The sequence below is a fragment of the Haliotis asinina genome, chromosome 3, assembly GCF_037392515.1.
Source record: "Haliotis asinina isolate JCU_RB_2024 chromosome 3, JCU_Hal_asi_v2, whole genome shotgun sequence".
NCBI classification, from domain to species: domain Eukaryota; kingdom Metazoa; phylum Mollusca; class Gastropoda; order Lepetellida; family Haliotidae; genus Haliotis; species Haliotis asinina.
In genome coordinates, this window is record NC_090282.1 from 73,261,469 (window position 1) to 73,277,797 (window position 16,329).

At 36.9% G+C, this 16,329-nt stretch overlaps 1 protein-coding gene across 3 annotated transcripts in view; it reads right to left on the reverse strand.

Moving 5' to 3' along the window:
- Positions 1 to 2,875: 2,875 nt before the first annotated feature.
- LOC137278428 (ceramide glucosyltransferase-like) overlaps positions 2,876 to 16,329 on the reverse strand; it is a 55,900-nt gene continuing 42,446 nt past the window's right edge. For 2 of the 3 annotated variants that reach the window (XM_067810752.1, XM_067810750.1), the window contains 9 exons: positions 12,348 to 12,466; positions 11,510 to 11,651; positions 10,135 to 10,237; positions 9,583 to 9,684; positions 8,600 to 8,715; positions 6,291 to 6,469; positions 5,832 to 5,918; positions 5,030 to 5,219; positions 2,876 to 4,051 (listed from right to left, as the gene is read on the reverse strand). In XM_067810752.1, the coding sequence (XP_067666853.1) occupies positions 3,860 to 4,051; positions 5,030 to 5,219; positions 5,832 to 5,918; positions 6,291 to 6,469; positions 8,600 to 8,715; positions 9,583 to 9,684; positions 10,135 to 10,237; positions 11,510 to 11,651; positions 12,348 to 12,463 (1,227 nt within the window). In that variant the 5' untranslated portion in view covers positions 12,464 to 12,466 and the 3' untranslated portion in view covers positions 2,876 to 3,859. The remainder of the gene's footprint in view (positions 4,052 to 5,029; positions 5,220 to 5,831; positions 5,919 to 6,290; positions 6,470 to 8,599; positions 8,716 to 9,582; positions 9,685 to 10,134; positions 10,238 to 11,509; positions 11,652 to 12,347; positions 12,467 to 16,329) is intronic. The other variant, XM_067810751.1, reaches the window with a different exon arrangement.

Below are 16,329 nucleotides of genomic sequence, written 5' to 3' on the forward strand. Positions count from 1 at the left end.
ATGCTGCTTAACATCAGTTCTCCAAATCTTAGCTGCTGTAGAAACAAACATTCTCTCTGAAAGCCCAATTATTCTCACATACATCCAATATAATACATAGTCTGCAATGCAAAGCCAGACCAACTGGATTTCTGTTATTACAAGCCCAGTAACGTCAACATTGTCAAATAAAAGATGGAATGAAAAAAATTGCCTGAAACAAACCCTGCTCTGTTTGTATTTTGGTCAAAACTATTTGTTTTATAACAAAGTGAAGGAGGTAGTTGGGCTTAAGGCCATATTTCAACAGTTTTTCATTTACATTATTGCCTAAGGTGATATAAAAGTGATACAGGTGTCAGACCTCCTTGATGAAGTGCCAGATCAAGGGAATCATGCTGACAAACCTGGTAACATAATTAGGGAAACCTTCATAAAGGAAATCAATTAAAATAATGTTTTTTGTTGTCCTTGTCACATTGAATTGAAGTTCAATAACGGGAGATGGTACACTGGTCTGGCCAAACAAAGAAAACAAACTATTCTACTGGGCAGTGGTTCTTTTTGGAGGATATGATTTTAAGCATGAAACGGTGGAATCACTCATTCCCTGAGAACATGTTCCATTACAAGATAACACCATATCGAAATTCCTAAGACCATGACCCCCAATGTGTAATGTCTCCTATAACGCCACCTACAATTAGTTACAAAGGACAAGCAGCTATCAAAGCAATCCAACACACAGCATGATACGCACAAAATGACATTGAAAGAAAGAATGAATGAAATATTGACTTCTACAGATTGTCCACATTAATTGTGCACCAAAGGCCTTTTTACATAATAAGTATTTCATTTTATTTGAAGCGATAAAACAGAAATGAAACACACAATTACATGACAACACTTGTAAATGACTGATGATTGCTATAACTAATTACAAGGTATCACTGACACCAACATAGCTTTTACTGGGTGGCACTGCCAGTTACAATACCATTTCAAATCCTCTTGCAGAACACTTGAAACATTCCATAAGGTATCAAACATGAGGATCTAGTGATTTGACCATATTTTGATTGATAAAACAAAAATACAACTGTGCCTAATGACCTAAGGTTACATCAGTTTTGCACAAGGTACATGATAAGACAGGCCAGGGGATACTTGACTGTGAATCATTTTAAAGAATAAGAGAAACATGGTTTAATACTGGATTTTGTTACTCAACTAAACAATGACTGGTGACATATCTGGCTGCAGTAAACTGAAAAATACATTCATTTTGGCTGACTTACTGAGATGTAAAGATTTGAGGTTCCATTGAGACAATACAGAGAATCCTAGAAATTCTACAGTTTCTGCATACAACTAATATTAAAAGCCTATTTTACTTTCAGCCTCATTTGCTAAAAAATCACACCAAAATACTTTTTGACATTTAAAGGTCAGATGGAGTGTGCGAAATACTTTCCATATTTGCTAGGCAATCAGGCTTGCTATGCCTAAAAGTTACCATCCCAAAATTTGAATGCAGAAGCTAGCAAAAGATTACAAAAATAATATTAATAGTAAAATACCATCATTTATTAGACCATATTCTTGCATGACTTAAAAGTGTATTGTAACTTAACAAGTCTGAGGGAGAGAGGGGGAGAGAGTGAGACCATCCATGGGCTAAGGGGCCAGTGGCTATTTTGCTCTGTGGTCCTTGCCAGTAACACATTACGCCCACTACAAGGATCTTTCAGTAATATGAGAGTTTGGATTATCATCTTCCTTACTTCAATGATTACACTCCTAGTGACCATATGGTTGTATGACTGGATACCAGTAACTACCACTGTAGTCAACTATGTACACAATGATTCACTTGATTTCTTTACTCATATGGGATAGTCACAACCTTGATCCTCTTCTATATTGGCTAATTACACCACTGTAATGATATTCGAACAAACATCAACAGGACTCTCAAACTGTCATAAAGAGGCTCAGTAGTCACTCATTAAACATTACATAATTACAAATTTTCCACCTAATTACAACTGTTCCACTTGTGAATAGGAAAATTTACCACAGATTTTTAAAATATGTTACATATACATGTGTGTGTCTGTATGTGTAAATACATTTAACTAAACTCATTTTCTGTATCAAAAGTATATGAGTTCCAGCTCATTTCTAAATTCAAAATGAATCACATTCTATAAAAATAATATAATTTGTGCATTACCCTCTTTAGTTTATGTCAAAATGTCTCTTAACAAAACTTATTTGTTGCTTACAACAGACTACTTTAACTGTTAAAAATAGATATGATATAGTATATGATAAAAAGGATGTTTTATTAGAAAGTGTCCTTTTTTTACATCAACCTGATGTCATAATGTGATGTAAGATATATAAAACTACAATACAATCATGCATTTTCAAAAAAAAAAAAAAAATACCCTTCAAGTACAAACATAAAAGCAGTATATGAATATCAATTTTGAAAACAACACCTATGTAAAAAGGAAAAAATTGCACCTGATCTGGAATCATTTTCCTGATCAGAAAGGTATCTGGACAGGGAACATTTCAGCACATCTTGGCAATATGGAAATTAACAGGCTCAGTGCCTTAACTTAACCTGTCCCTTGATTAAATTCCACTTTTCACTGTTATATTGCTTTTAAAAGCAGCAGCCAGAATGGGCAATTGCAGTTTTTATTATTGATACATACGTGATAAGACATCTCTAAAATAAAACTTTGAATATCATGATCAACATCTCAAATTCCACTTTTCATGTTATCCTCAATGTTTCCTCTCCCTTGACTTTTTTCTAACCCAAAACATTTTTATTTCTCACTAGCACCTTACCATCACTGATATTTGAATTTTCACGTTTTTGTTTTACTCCTGTTGTAGTCAATCACTTCCCTTCTTTGGGTGATCTCCCAGCCATGTATGCAACAAATATACAGCACTGAGACTTCACAAACAGTTACTGTTAACAGCGGTGTTAGATATTTTCAAAAGGTTCTATAAAAATACTGTACTGACTTTTTCATAAGGGTGGTTTCCCATGGCAAACTGTGTTTACTGACTTCACTATGGTGCTCAGAGCTTTCAGCTGTATCTTCAGATTGTACAAGCTGCACATGGTGACTGGAGGACAGAAATGACAAGAAATATTGAACTAAACACAGCTACCCTTGTATCTGTTGCCTTCAATGTGATGTCTTTCAGAATAAAAACAGAAGGCGTGATTGACAGTTAGCTGAGAAGCCTTCAAGAAACATGTTCTTGCATATCCATGACTTTTAGTCTGCTTTTCTTTCATCTGCCATCGGTCTTTCTGAAACCATACAGAAGGTTGATTTGTGTGTTGTTGGTTGGAGAGCTTTATAGAAACGTTGCAGATGCACTGTTTGATCTGTCCACTTCACAAAGATGGAGCCTGCTCTTCCAGGAGAGGGATATCCAGAAGTGCAGATGCACACGTCTGATATCCAACAGAGAAGCTCATATGCTTGTAATGTATGTGGTGGTGACAAGCAACAACCATCAACTACAGGCACACCTATCCTTTTTGCCATGTGCATGACAATATCATTGACAGATATGTTTCACATTTTTCTTGTAACAGTATCAACAATCTCCCCAGTCAACTGACCTGAGATGACAACAAATATCACTGTTGAGCTTCATTCCTCACATTAGGTGGATTTTCAGTTTTCCTGAAATGTATATTAACCAAGCTTGCATGGGACACAAGCTCAACAAATACAGTTAGGTCAATACTTGTCCAAATCCATGGAATCACCTATTGATATATGCTGCCACTTTCACTGATCCATTATGGACACATTTCTTGATTAAGGAGGTGTTACAAGACTACTGATGTTGATCTGTCATCAGAGATCTCGGTGTGGCCTCCACATCTGACCCGGTATGTGCGCCGACCCCACTTGATGGTATGTGGTTTCATAATAGCAGCCAAAAATATGAAGGTAGAAGTAAATTCCCTAATGAACCATCCAAAAATGTATTCCAACTTGCTGAAAGCCACTGGGCCAACCTGCAAATGGAAGTTAAATCAAATGGTGAAATTGAAGTCATGATTGAGCAAACAGAATCCAAAACATTTGGCCCCAACTTGCATGATAAAAATGGATAGACAGAACAAAAAGTCTTAGTCAGTGAGTGAGTGAGTGAGTTTAATTTTACGCCACACTCAGCAATATTCCAGCTATATGGCAGTGGTCTGTAAATAATCGAGTCTGGACCAGACAATCCAGTGATAAGCATCGATCTGCACAATTGAGAACCGATGAAATGTGTCAACCAAGTCAGCGAGCCTGACCACCCAATCCCGTTAGTCGCCTCTTACGACAAGCAGAGTCACCTTTTATGGCAAGCATGGGTTGCTGAAGGCCAATTCTACCCCGGGGCCTTCACGGGTCTCTTCGCAGCATAATGACATCTTGAATTGTAGTTCGGATATATCAAAGCAAGAAAGTCTCAGATGAAGCAGATCAAAGGTAAAGCGACAAGCTTGGGCATGGTGGAAATGTAGATTAACAATGAAAAGTAAATCAGACACAAAGCCATGACCGGTGTATTCATACAGGCTGGTTTAATGACATTCAACGCTTCAATCATTGACACCCTAGACCATCAAGACAAATGTCATGAATAACACTTTGGGTGGAAACAAACCAATCACTGATGAATCTCATAAACCAACGTGAGAGAGTGCTGAGAACAGTCTTTCAGTTATTCTGAGGTGCATCAGCTCAGCGGAAGATAAAAGCCGGAAGAGACAAAGGTCTTGCATATATACCACTTTTGGGAAGCAAACAAAGATGGCTACAGAGCTGACAAACCTATTACCATGGTGAACCAGGCTTTGAACCTACAAATATTGTTTTCTGTCATGCCAGGGTGGGGGTAACTCTATTCACTGAATCATCCATGTTGGCAGAAAAATTATACGCTCCTTTCCAAATATACACTAGACATGGTGTTCAGAAAAACGGTGGTAGTATACACTTACCTGAGCATTGTGTAGAAGCAGGTAGTCCATTACTAGCATTCCAAAAACATGAGCAGCAAAGAAGTAGTATGGGTTGAAGCCAAAGAAGTGATACTGGCACCATGCACCATATGCGCCCAGAGGAAATACATCAGCCATTGGTTCCATAATGCTTACTACGGTAAGCATATTGATCCTCAGTCGCATCCATCTGAAGTAACAATATCTTTATACTTTGTAGCTGCTGACAAAGATTTATTAAAGAATACAAGTTAGAAACCCAAACATGGCTCATCTATAACACAGATGGAACATTTGGGTTCCAGCAACAAGTGGTCCCAAGAACACAAATAAGAGGTCAACCTTGGTGTGTGGTTAACAGTGAATCATGGTCCCAAACAATGAGGACCGTTGTTTACTATTTTCCTTCAGTGTTTAGAATATCTGCTAGTGTGGTGTTGAAGAACAAACAAACAACAGTTAAAGCGGACTTAGGCACACTGTGATGCTCATCTTATGATTACCCCAATGACACAGACAAGTTCCAAGTCTAGATCCTGATTATAGTCTAGACCATGACTGAAGATGGTGTCCACACCAGGGAGTAAAGAGTCCCTTTAGTAGCTGACATGGATTTGGGCCTTGGCAACAGGGCTAATAAGGATAACTGATTATCTCTAGGTGTATTGTTTCTATAAGTACCCTGACATTAAGTGCACTTGTACCCTGCTGGATATTCCTCTTACTGACTACTGATAGCCTTATGTGTGACAGTTGATCCAGACATAAGTACATTCTTCAGATTAAAGAAGGATAAACTCACCGTATTAAGCGATCAACTAGACCACAATACGATGTTCCCCCAACATTCTGTTGAGCAGGAAATGATGATAAGACCAATTTGTAGCCTCTGCAAAAATACACATCAAGTTTTATATGCATCATAAAAACATATGTCAGTATGTTGTTAACCATTGTGTGCCTGTTAGGTTGGCTTGCACAGTTATTTTTCACTGTGTTCATGAGAGTTTCGATGATGATTTAAAAAAACACCTAGGACAAAATGGAGGGTGCACATATCTGCACCCTCTTCTGGATCGCCTATGACACATAGTGATTTAAGTTCCAATTTTGTCAATTACACATATGAAACTATGAAGCTGAAACACTAATGTGGCATTATGAATACTTGTGATATTTATTACAAGACTAAAAGTATCCAGTATTCTGTAGTCTTACTGAACAAATAGAGCAACACCACAAAACAATTGTCATCACTTACTTTTCATGGATGGCTTTTGTTAGGAAGTAATCCTCGGCCAAATATTTTCCAAACCAGCTGAGTCCATTAAGCTGGTCCAGAATAGACTTTTTAAAGGTATAAGACATGCCTGTCACACAACACAAGTTCATCAGGTTGAATGCCAGATAAAAGCGCTGCAGAGCACATCCAAAATATATCTGAAAATACATAAAATAACACATGGCATTTATTTTTATGGTTTACTCATACAGCTAAACAAAAATCTGCCTCATGTATCTGCTAAGTTTTACTGAAAGATATTGAAAGATTTTGGAGTTGTGCTCCAGAAACAGAGACCACCCCTGCTGTTTGAGACTATGTCCAAACTGTTTCCATGGAAACCAAGAAAAATGAAAATGCCAAATATCTGCAAATAGCAAAAGGCACCACTTTGTTTGATGTATCTACAAAGTTCTGTTGAATGTAGTGTTCCGGAAACGAAATCCACCCCTCCTTTTTCAGACTAAGTCTGAATCATTTCCATGGAAACCAAGAAAAATTATATTGACAAAAGTCTGTAAATAGCTAAAGTCAGCACTTTAGAATCTGTCTGATATATCTACAAAGAAACTGAACAGTTTTCAAGTTGTGTTCCAGAAACAAAGTCCATCCCTCCTTTTTGAGACTAAGTATGAATTGTTTCCATGGAAAGGGAGAAAAATAAAAATGCCAGCTATCCACAAATTGCAAATGGCACCACTTTAGGGTATGTCTCATATATCTACCAAGTTTTGTTGTAAGATATGGAATGATTTTGGAGTTGTCTTCTGGAAACGATGTCCACACTCCCTTTCTGTATACCTATGTCACTATCAGAAATTACATTAGTATTTTATCTTGCAAAATATACATCCAAGATAATCTTAAAATACAACACGACTTCCCTGTTATCTAGTTATGTAAAGCCTACTCTGTTCTTAACGCAGTTCATCCACACTGGAGTACATGTATATCGGTCTATAACATACTCAGAAAGTCAGGCTTAACCTTTCATGTCTCCTGTCAAAACCCTAGCAGCTGCTCCTCCAATGCTGCTCAAATGTAAACTGCATGTACACAATCAGTACTTGTATGTTGAAGTTGGAGAGTATGGACTATTTATCTTCTATAGCCTCGAATCAATCAATCAACTGAATCAGCCATTCGATGCAAAGCGACCCCTTATTGCAGACTTACCAACAAAGTAGCTGCAATATTGAGTGAGAGTGTTGTAATGCTTTAATTCTAAGAGTCAGCTAAATTGAATTACAAGGTAACCCAAGCCCTCTTTCAACATAGAGGTCTGGGACCCTATCCACAAAACACTTGTAAACCTATGTTATACTATAGAGTTGCGACAGGTCAAAAAACTACAATTGCTTTGTGGGACCATGACTATTAAAACAGTAACATTAAAAAAAACAACACATCAGCTATTTCTTTCTCCAAATAATGTGATCTTCTTTGACTGGCATTTTAGAAGTTGATAACAAGCATCTAACATGTTGCACTCGAAATAAAAACAGTTGTTATTCATAAAATTTGTTCAATATTCCAAAGTATATGATCACTACTGTTTGCAAACCAAATGACCTCTGAAGAACATACAATACAAATGAGATTGTAAGATCAGTTTTATGATTGAAATTCAGCCAGGTGTTGGGTTGTAAACATATTTTCATATGGATTACTAGAATAGGGCTTTCTCAACAATGAGACATCAAATTTGTTGTAAAGTAGCAAAACTTCTGTCTTTTGTTAAATAAAAGATTGCAATTCAATGTGTGAAGGTTTTGTTATACAGTCTGCATTCTGATTTTTCTTCAGCATAAACTTGAACAAGATTTAGAAAGTATTATATTTACTATCTCTTTGTTGTCATATGACAACAATGAATTGCAATTAAACTATAAAACGAGAATGGTTTATCAAATGTCAATGTGGTAAATGGCAATGAATACCAAAATGTCTGCTGTATGTTATTGTTATACCCATCATTAGTTGTTTAAGAGTGAGTCATCTTTTAAGCCAAGGCCATTCATGTGTGTTACACACCAGCAATACAATAACATGAAGGGCATTTAGAAGTGGAAAGCATAAGAAAAGCCAGATTTATGGATGTCAACTTCTTTATTGTGGACAACACAAATTTCTGCACGTCTGCTTTTTCCTTCATCAGGCAGAAGGATGAAAGAGCAAGCAGACGCTCAGAAATGTTGTGTTATCCACAATAACGAAGTTGACCTCCACAAATCTGGCTTGTATAATTTCATGGTTGCTATCTTTCATATGTTTAATGGTCAACTTACTTTTTCTATGCATGAGCCAAAGCCTCTATGATCTAGAGTGAACGGCATCTGATGGACAAGTCCAACATTTGGCTTTTGCAGCTTGCACACCATATCCATGATGATGTCAGTTGACGCTGAAATGCAGCAATTAGGACAGGATTACTATGTATCCTATATTGTTCTCTGGTACAATGATTACACTTCGTAAAGAGCAAACCTGTTAAGACAGCTAACCCCAGTCATTGCACTCTCATCAAGTGTTGAAAGTATGAGCTGGATCAACACACACTGGTTAGAGTACCGTCAGTAACAGTATTCTACCAATATCATGGCTGGGGACACCAGAAATGGGCTTTACACATGCTGTCCATGCTGGTTCTTTCGCATGACGAGTGAATGCCTTATGATAACATGACAACATGCTTTATTTGCACTAAGTATGGTAAGGTGTAAGACTCTAACAATGCATCAAACTATGGACAATTGTTGAGCCCCTGATAGCATTTAATTGATGGTAGAAACGAAAAAACTATTGATGCATTGATAGCATTCTTGTTAATTAATTAAAGAGACAGAAACTACTTCAGCTTGTTTTTACTTCACATAAACTATACATTCATTTGGGAGGTGACTTCAAATGAGACAATTCAGGGAAAGGAAAAACTTTTGCAAATACACTATAGCTGTTGCAATATTATGTTGCAGTTAGGAGACAAACATCATGTGTTGGCCGATTTCCAGGTGTAATTGAGTATTTGAAGCATGGGAATGCATTTGGAACTGGATGACACAACAAAACACTTGTTTGCAATGTTTCTATGTGTCAGTATGCAGTGAATAGTCTTGCAGTTTCTATGAATCAAACACCATTTGATCATGTTTTTCAACCAATCACATTACAGAACACAGTGACTTTTGATTTGCAATAGACTATTACTCTCGCAATAGTTGTTTCCCCATCAATGGTCAGCCAAAGTAAGGTGTCAATTTGGACTACATACCTTTGATTCTGCTGGTACTGATCCACACATACTCATACTGAGCAGCATCATAGGCAGGGGCCATGTTGCGCACCATGGGGTTGATGATGCCATTTTTACCACCTGAAATAAAGACAGACATCACACAGTTACACTTAGGGCAACCATGTTCGTGGGTTGGGGTTTAGACTACTGTCAATAGTATTCCAGCTATATCACGGTAGTAAGAAATCGGTTGCACACATGGTATCAATGTGGGAAATCAAATCAGGTTATTCAGTGTGCCAAACAAACACTTTAATCACCAGGCAATTTTTACGATAACATATGAGAGTAAAGTGACTTTTGTGGCTATTACTTCAAGGTTTAACATTTCATCAGATATTGACCGTGATCGATAAGTCCTAAAGATGTACAGACTTGATACTGAAGAATATCATGTAATGGTGATAAGATCATGAAAATGTTTTTCCTCTTTTGGTCAATAACTTTTTGATGAGAATGGAAAAATGGTTAAGGGTACAGCATGACAATTTTTGTTATCTTCTCTAAACATCAAATGCTGCAATGTACCTTTGAATAATTTGCAATCCACTTTTGGATAGTTTTCACAGAGTCTGTTCACAAGGTCAACAGCTGGATCCTTTTCATCATTAACACAACATAGGAGTTCAAACTGAAACAAGACAAACACATTCATGTCATATTATTCCATAAAACTCAGATTTATGAATGCATGGAGAGGTTTCTCCACTACTTTGAACAACATGTGAATTTCGGTCACAGTGAATAAGGTTAATGTTGGACTGGAACAAAGGTGTACAGGTGGGAACGTTTAGCTCTTTAGTTGACCCAAAAGAGGATGGGAATAATGAAAAAGACAAATAGTATACTACAAAAATAAGTCTAGTCAACATGGACTTAAGGCCACTGATACACATATTTGTAACTATCCAATATGACAAGGAAGTGTAAGTGAATAAACCATAAACTTCCATCTTCCCTCTAAACTGTAAAATAAAGATCTTTATGTCCACCTTCATTGTGAAGGCAATGTACTGTTTTGATTGTTCTTAAGATTTATGCAACAGCATTTCCCCAAAGACACAGCCCATAAGTGAGTGAGTGAGTACGGTTTCACACTGCTTTTAGCAATATTCCAGCAATATTACAGAGGGGAGACCAGAAATGGGCTTCACATTTTGTACCCATGTGGGGAATAGAAACAGTGTTTTTGGTGTGATAAGTGAACGTTTTAACTACTATGCTACCCCACTGAACTGTATAGCCTGTAAGATACAAATGGTTGAGTCATACTATTATACAATTTTTCATAAACATCAAGTTTCATTCCATCGCCTGATATTAAATTAAAAGTCAATACCTAAAGGTAATTCATTACTGATTCAGTCATTACTTTTGCAGTAAAAGTTGTAGAGCTTACAGGCCAAGAGTCATAACTGATGCAGACTTGAAACTACCGGTACATATTGATCACAAGTGAATAGGAATGTCTCCTCCAGCTGTTTCCAGGGAACATGTGGTGTGGATTCATGAAGAATGTTCAGAAGATTATAAAACAAACTAATGTATCAAATATCTTAAAAGCTTAATACAACTTTGAAAGAAAAATATCCTGTTAACATTTTATCCTCTGTGGTCCAGGACCTACTATGAAAGTCATGTCTCCAGCATCATCTGGGGTCCTGCACGTGAAACACGTCAGCTGTCACACAATTCTTTCACTGAACTTATGTCCATAATGAGTAGAGCAAAATAATTACAAAAAAATAATTTTTTAACAGATGATCACAATGACCTGTTAAGTCATGGAGAAGCATTAAGGTACATGTGAACAGGGTTACAGTGCAATGAATAACCCAAAGATATGTGCAAAAAATGTACCCTCAAAAGTTAGGTTAACAGACTAAAGAGACCTGGTACATACCTTTGGGTACTTCATACAAAAATGACTCTCTAGGTTCTCCTCCAGAAGTGGGTCGACGCCCATCAAAGGTTTGATGATCGAGACTCCAGGGAGGTCATCTCCCAATACAGATGGGTCAGACTTCCGATACCAGTAGAACCGTCTACCAAGAAAGACCAATACTTAAATACACATACAAGTAACAAGCTAACAGGATCATTAACAGACTGAATTTTAGGATTATAACCCATAACAGACACCTTCAGGTTATGGAGGGAACAATTTATCAAGCGCATCATACATCAAGACTGTGCCTAAAACAAGCGAACAATTAATAGTCACGCATGGGTTCAGATTCACCCTCTGAAGAAGAAGATTAGGCTGTAACATCTACTTGAGCATGGTACAGATGGAATCAAATCCCATGCAAAGGACACAAACACTAGATACGACATTCTCACTTAGTATGGAAGAGTGGAAATTAGTCGTCTGGACATATTTTAACTTTGATGACAGGTACTTGGATCCATCAAAGATGGAATGACTTATAACACAAGTATCGTTAGGATGAGAGAGCCACAATAAACTCAGTATGCCTATTGGCAGCAAGAGGTGTATACTCCCCTGGGTTTTGAGACTGATAATATGATGTGACACTGAGACGGACATCCAATGATCGGAAAACAAATACCAGCGCCTTCAGCAAGTAATAGTTGCATGGATGTGTGTGTTATAATATAAGATAAGTGCATCTAAAGATTGGGAAGAAGCTAACCGTTTGATGAAGAAGATGGGAATGAAGTACATCTTGAGATTTGGATGAGGTTTACTCTGTGAGAAAGTACAACACAAGACTTACCCTCCAATGAAGGAGATGATGACGAAGAACATGATAGAGCAGTAAAACACCAAGCCCAGGATCCCGAGGATAAACACAATATAGGAACATGTCTGAGCATCCAGGACTTCATACATTTTCTGAAACAATATAGGCAAACATGTCAGTCTCCATATGCAAGAGAACATGATAGTCTATGATCTTATCAGTCAATGATAAAAAATATCCCACACAAAGAACTTGAATCTCAAACTCTACCAGGAGGTCTGAAACAAAGTGAGTGAGTTTGATGAACACCACATAAACATTGTTACAGTTTTATCATGGTAAGTCACCATTATGTGGATGGAAATTCCAAAAACTATAGCGACAAACCAAGAAGCACAATCAGAGTGAATCTACACAATTCTGAAACTGGGTCAACAGACTGGATGATATATCCTGTAATCTCATGTAGCCTTGCAATCAGGATAATTATTAGCCTATTAACACATTTCTATAAGGATGAAATATAACCGTTTGAAGTATGACAACATACAATAGGGTGAAAACAATAGGAAGCTAAGATTCACCTATTTCTAAAAGTAAAGAAAATGCTACTGATTCTTAATTAACCTGTGAACGAAAAAAAACCATAATTTAATAAGATGTGTGGATCTCACAGCACAAGCTCCATCAAGGCATGGCTTTATCACTGATGCATACCTACCTAATTATACTTACTACCAAATTAAAGTCAGCACAAAGGTCAAAATCCTCAAATACCTTGCAAACACTGGACTCAAACGTCCATAAATAATGCAACAGCAAGTTTGCAATTCTTATTGATGAACAGAAGCATTGTTGACTATGTAACTAAACACAATGTTATGATTTCCCTTGGGATATGGATACAGAGACAATCAACAAAAAACCCCACCATACACACTATGATTACTTCGCTCATGAGAGCAGCAGACTTCTTGTCAGTATCATACTTCCTGTTGTCCTTCCTGGTGCCAGGACAGAACACTATTCACTTACACAGACGTTTAATTTTATTACAAGGCCAACAGTCAAATATTTCTCTTCAATACATTTCATCTTTACTTAGACATTACAATCCCCATTGGTACATAATATGTGTGACTGATACACAACTAAAGAGAATCACATACCAGAGACATACGAGTACAATGGATGTCTAGGCTAATAATATATTTAAAGATGACATCACTTAAATGCATGAAGGCAAAACATACAAACCTACATGTTTGTGAATGCATCCAAACCTTATTCATGACACATTTTAGAAGGTTCTACTTCAAGGCATTACATTAATGCTATGTTTGAAGGTAATATGGGAAAGCAAAGGTAGCAGAAATGAGCCATAGCATTAGGACATTGCAAGCAGCTGAGTTGCCACTGAGTTGTTAACAGTTTGTAGATCTATCCTGTCAGTAATTGTTTTATACAGGCGGTTGTTACTTTTAGGCACATAATAACACAGAAGTATGGAAGTCTCCATGTCTAAAACATTCAGCTTGTAACAGATAAATGAACATGGTTCACAATGAAATCTGGTGAGTATGGATATCTTAGATTTTATTGTAATTATGAATATATTCGTGCTCTTATAAAGTTCACATGACTGAAAAGTTGAAGTGAAATTAAAAAAATTAGTAGCTGAATGTTGAGTTTGAGAAAGCAAACAGAATCTGCAACCAGCTTCCTGTACATCATGTGCCTATTATATATCCATCATAAACTGCATGAATATAGACACACAGAAAATCTGTTAAATCATCAGTGCCACTTCGCAACTTTTTTCACTGTCATCATAAATCTTACATTACGGTTTTCGTTCTGACAACCCCCCCCCCCTCCAAAAAAAAGACACTGCTTCTCATAATGAATAATTTGTATGTGGCAAAACAATCTTTTCCATCTCCTTGCCAAATCTTGACTACATATAATGCTTTCAACTGATTTAATCTTACATAGCACCTGAAGAAAGTTAACGAACACCTGACACTTTCACAGTGCTATTGTTAATCTGTTAAGCCATGATTATCTGCAGGAACAGGAAAGAATCTGGCTATTAGAAGTTGAGCTCAATAATAAGCTGAACTGAATTTACCCTGCCTCCTGTTTCACACAAGTTGATAATCTGAAGTTGATTAAGTACACACAAACCCTGCTTGATTAGTGATAATATGATAAAACCTGCCAAAACCTGTAATGTCACTTTGCTTCTTGACATAGCTAACAAACTGGTCCAATTTCTACCACTGAAAGAACCAAATATTTCAACTCCACACGGTTAAATAAACACAGCACACAACTTACTTATTAATCGTGCAGTCGTAACAGGTAATGGGACACAATTCTACACTCATGTATGTCTCAAGCAAATCCAACGTTGTGTATATTCACATACACACACATGATGTGACTGTGTATGATATGGTGAGATCTCATTTAACAAGTCCAGGATCTATGCATCTAATGCAAACAGCCGGTCTTGATTACACTAATTAGGGCAAACTCGTGTCAAGTAACATTCTTCTTGTCAGTTACTTTCTGTGGATGGGAATTAGTGCCACAGTCTAATTTGTTTTCTAATATCTGGGTTGAAAATTCTTTCTTCTGTGTAAAACATACTTCTAACCATGTAGCTAGTAGTTTCATTTATGCAGATGATACTTACATCTACTGAAATGCTAACAAATTTACATGATACTATAATCCCCTAAGCTAAAAACATGGTATTATCGAGTACTGTCTTACTGATTTGGTATCCATGTCTTCTTATGTAACTGACATTAGTTCCTGGTCTGGTTTTCTTTTTTCGGTAACCCTTGTCTTAATTAATAATGACATCTTCATTTCAGTTTCAATGTTGATTTCGATCACTCATGGTTTGTTCATATTTATACCATGGTGTAACATGTTTTCGGGGTAATAACGCAAAAGATGATCATGAACATTATTGTGTATCAGAAGATTATCAAAACTGAAATTCTGTATATAAATATCATCTCACCTTTCATAAATTCATTGTTACAATTTTTCTGTTGCCCGCTGGTTTCCAATGCAACGTAAATTTTGTGTCTTGTCCACAAGCACGAGTGCTAGAAGTGATATACCATGTTTTGGGGTTTCTCGTTATTGCGCGGGGTCACGCCCCTATACAGAAGCACATGTGATGCATTCTTCTCCACAGGTATCAACAAATACAACATGTCATTTTAATTAGAAGCCTAGCAAATTGGTATTTTTTTTTCTTGATTATTTGAATATTCTTTTTTATGAAAACCTGTAACATATTTACAGGTAAGTTATTCAGTCATTTGCACATTCATTTTTCTTGTCTGCATGGCTCACCATGGTGGGGACAATAAAACGTGTCATATCTGCACAGTACAGTAACATTGCAGTAGTATTTTAAATGAACCCAGAGGTCACAAGCCTGGTACAAATTCTGCAGCATGAAACAAACAATGTGCAAGAGATGACCAATTCAGTGTTAAATGTTTTTTTTATTATGTCGGCAACATTCCATTCGAGTCAAGTGATGTTTGACTTTTCACTTAAACAGACAATGGTCCGCTTGATAAGTTGCGAGTGTTATTTCAAAAGTTATGATCACATTCATGAAGGTTCTCAAAGTGCATTACGTTCCAGGGTAGAATTTTAGTACTTTTTTACAGAATGCTTTTCCATGAAAGCTGTACATTTCAAATATTTTGCGTTCCGATTGCAACGGAAGCTTTTGCACACAAGACGGTGTTTACAGGTGGCGCTGTCATCTCACTGTACACAAGCAATTACGGGGGGAAAAAAACACTGTGAAAACATGGTATGGCACTGTATCACAGAAGCTGATAATACAAATCTACCACATTATGTATTTTCTAAATGTGTCTTTCATTCTGGCAAAGCTCACTCTAAGTGTTATCATTCCCTGATAACTAGAACTGATTAGGAATTTTGCATGACTAAATTTTTCCTGGCCACATGG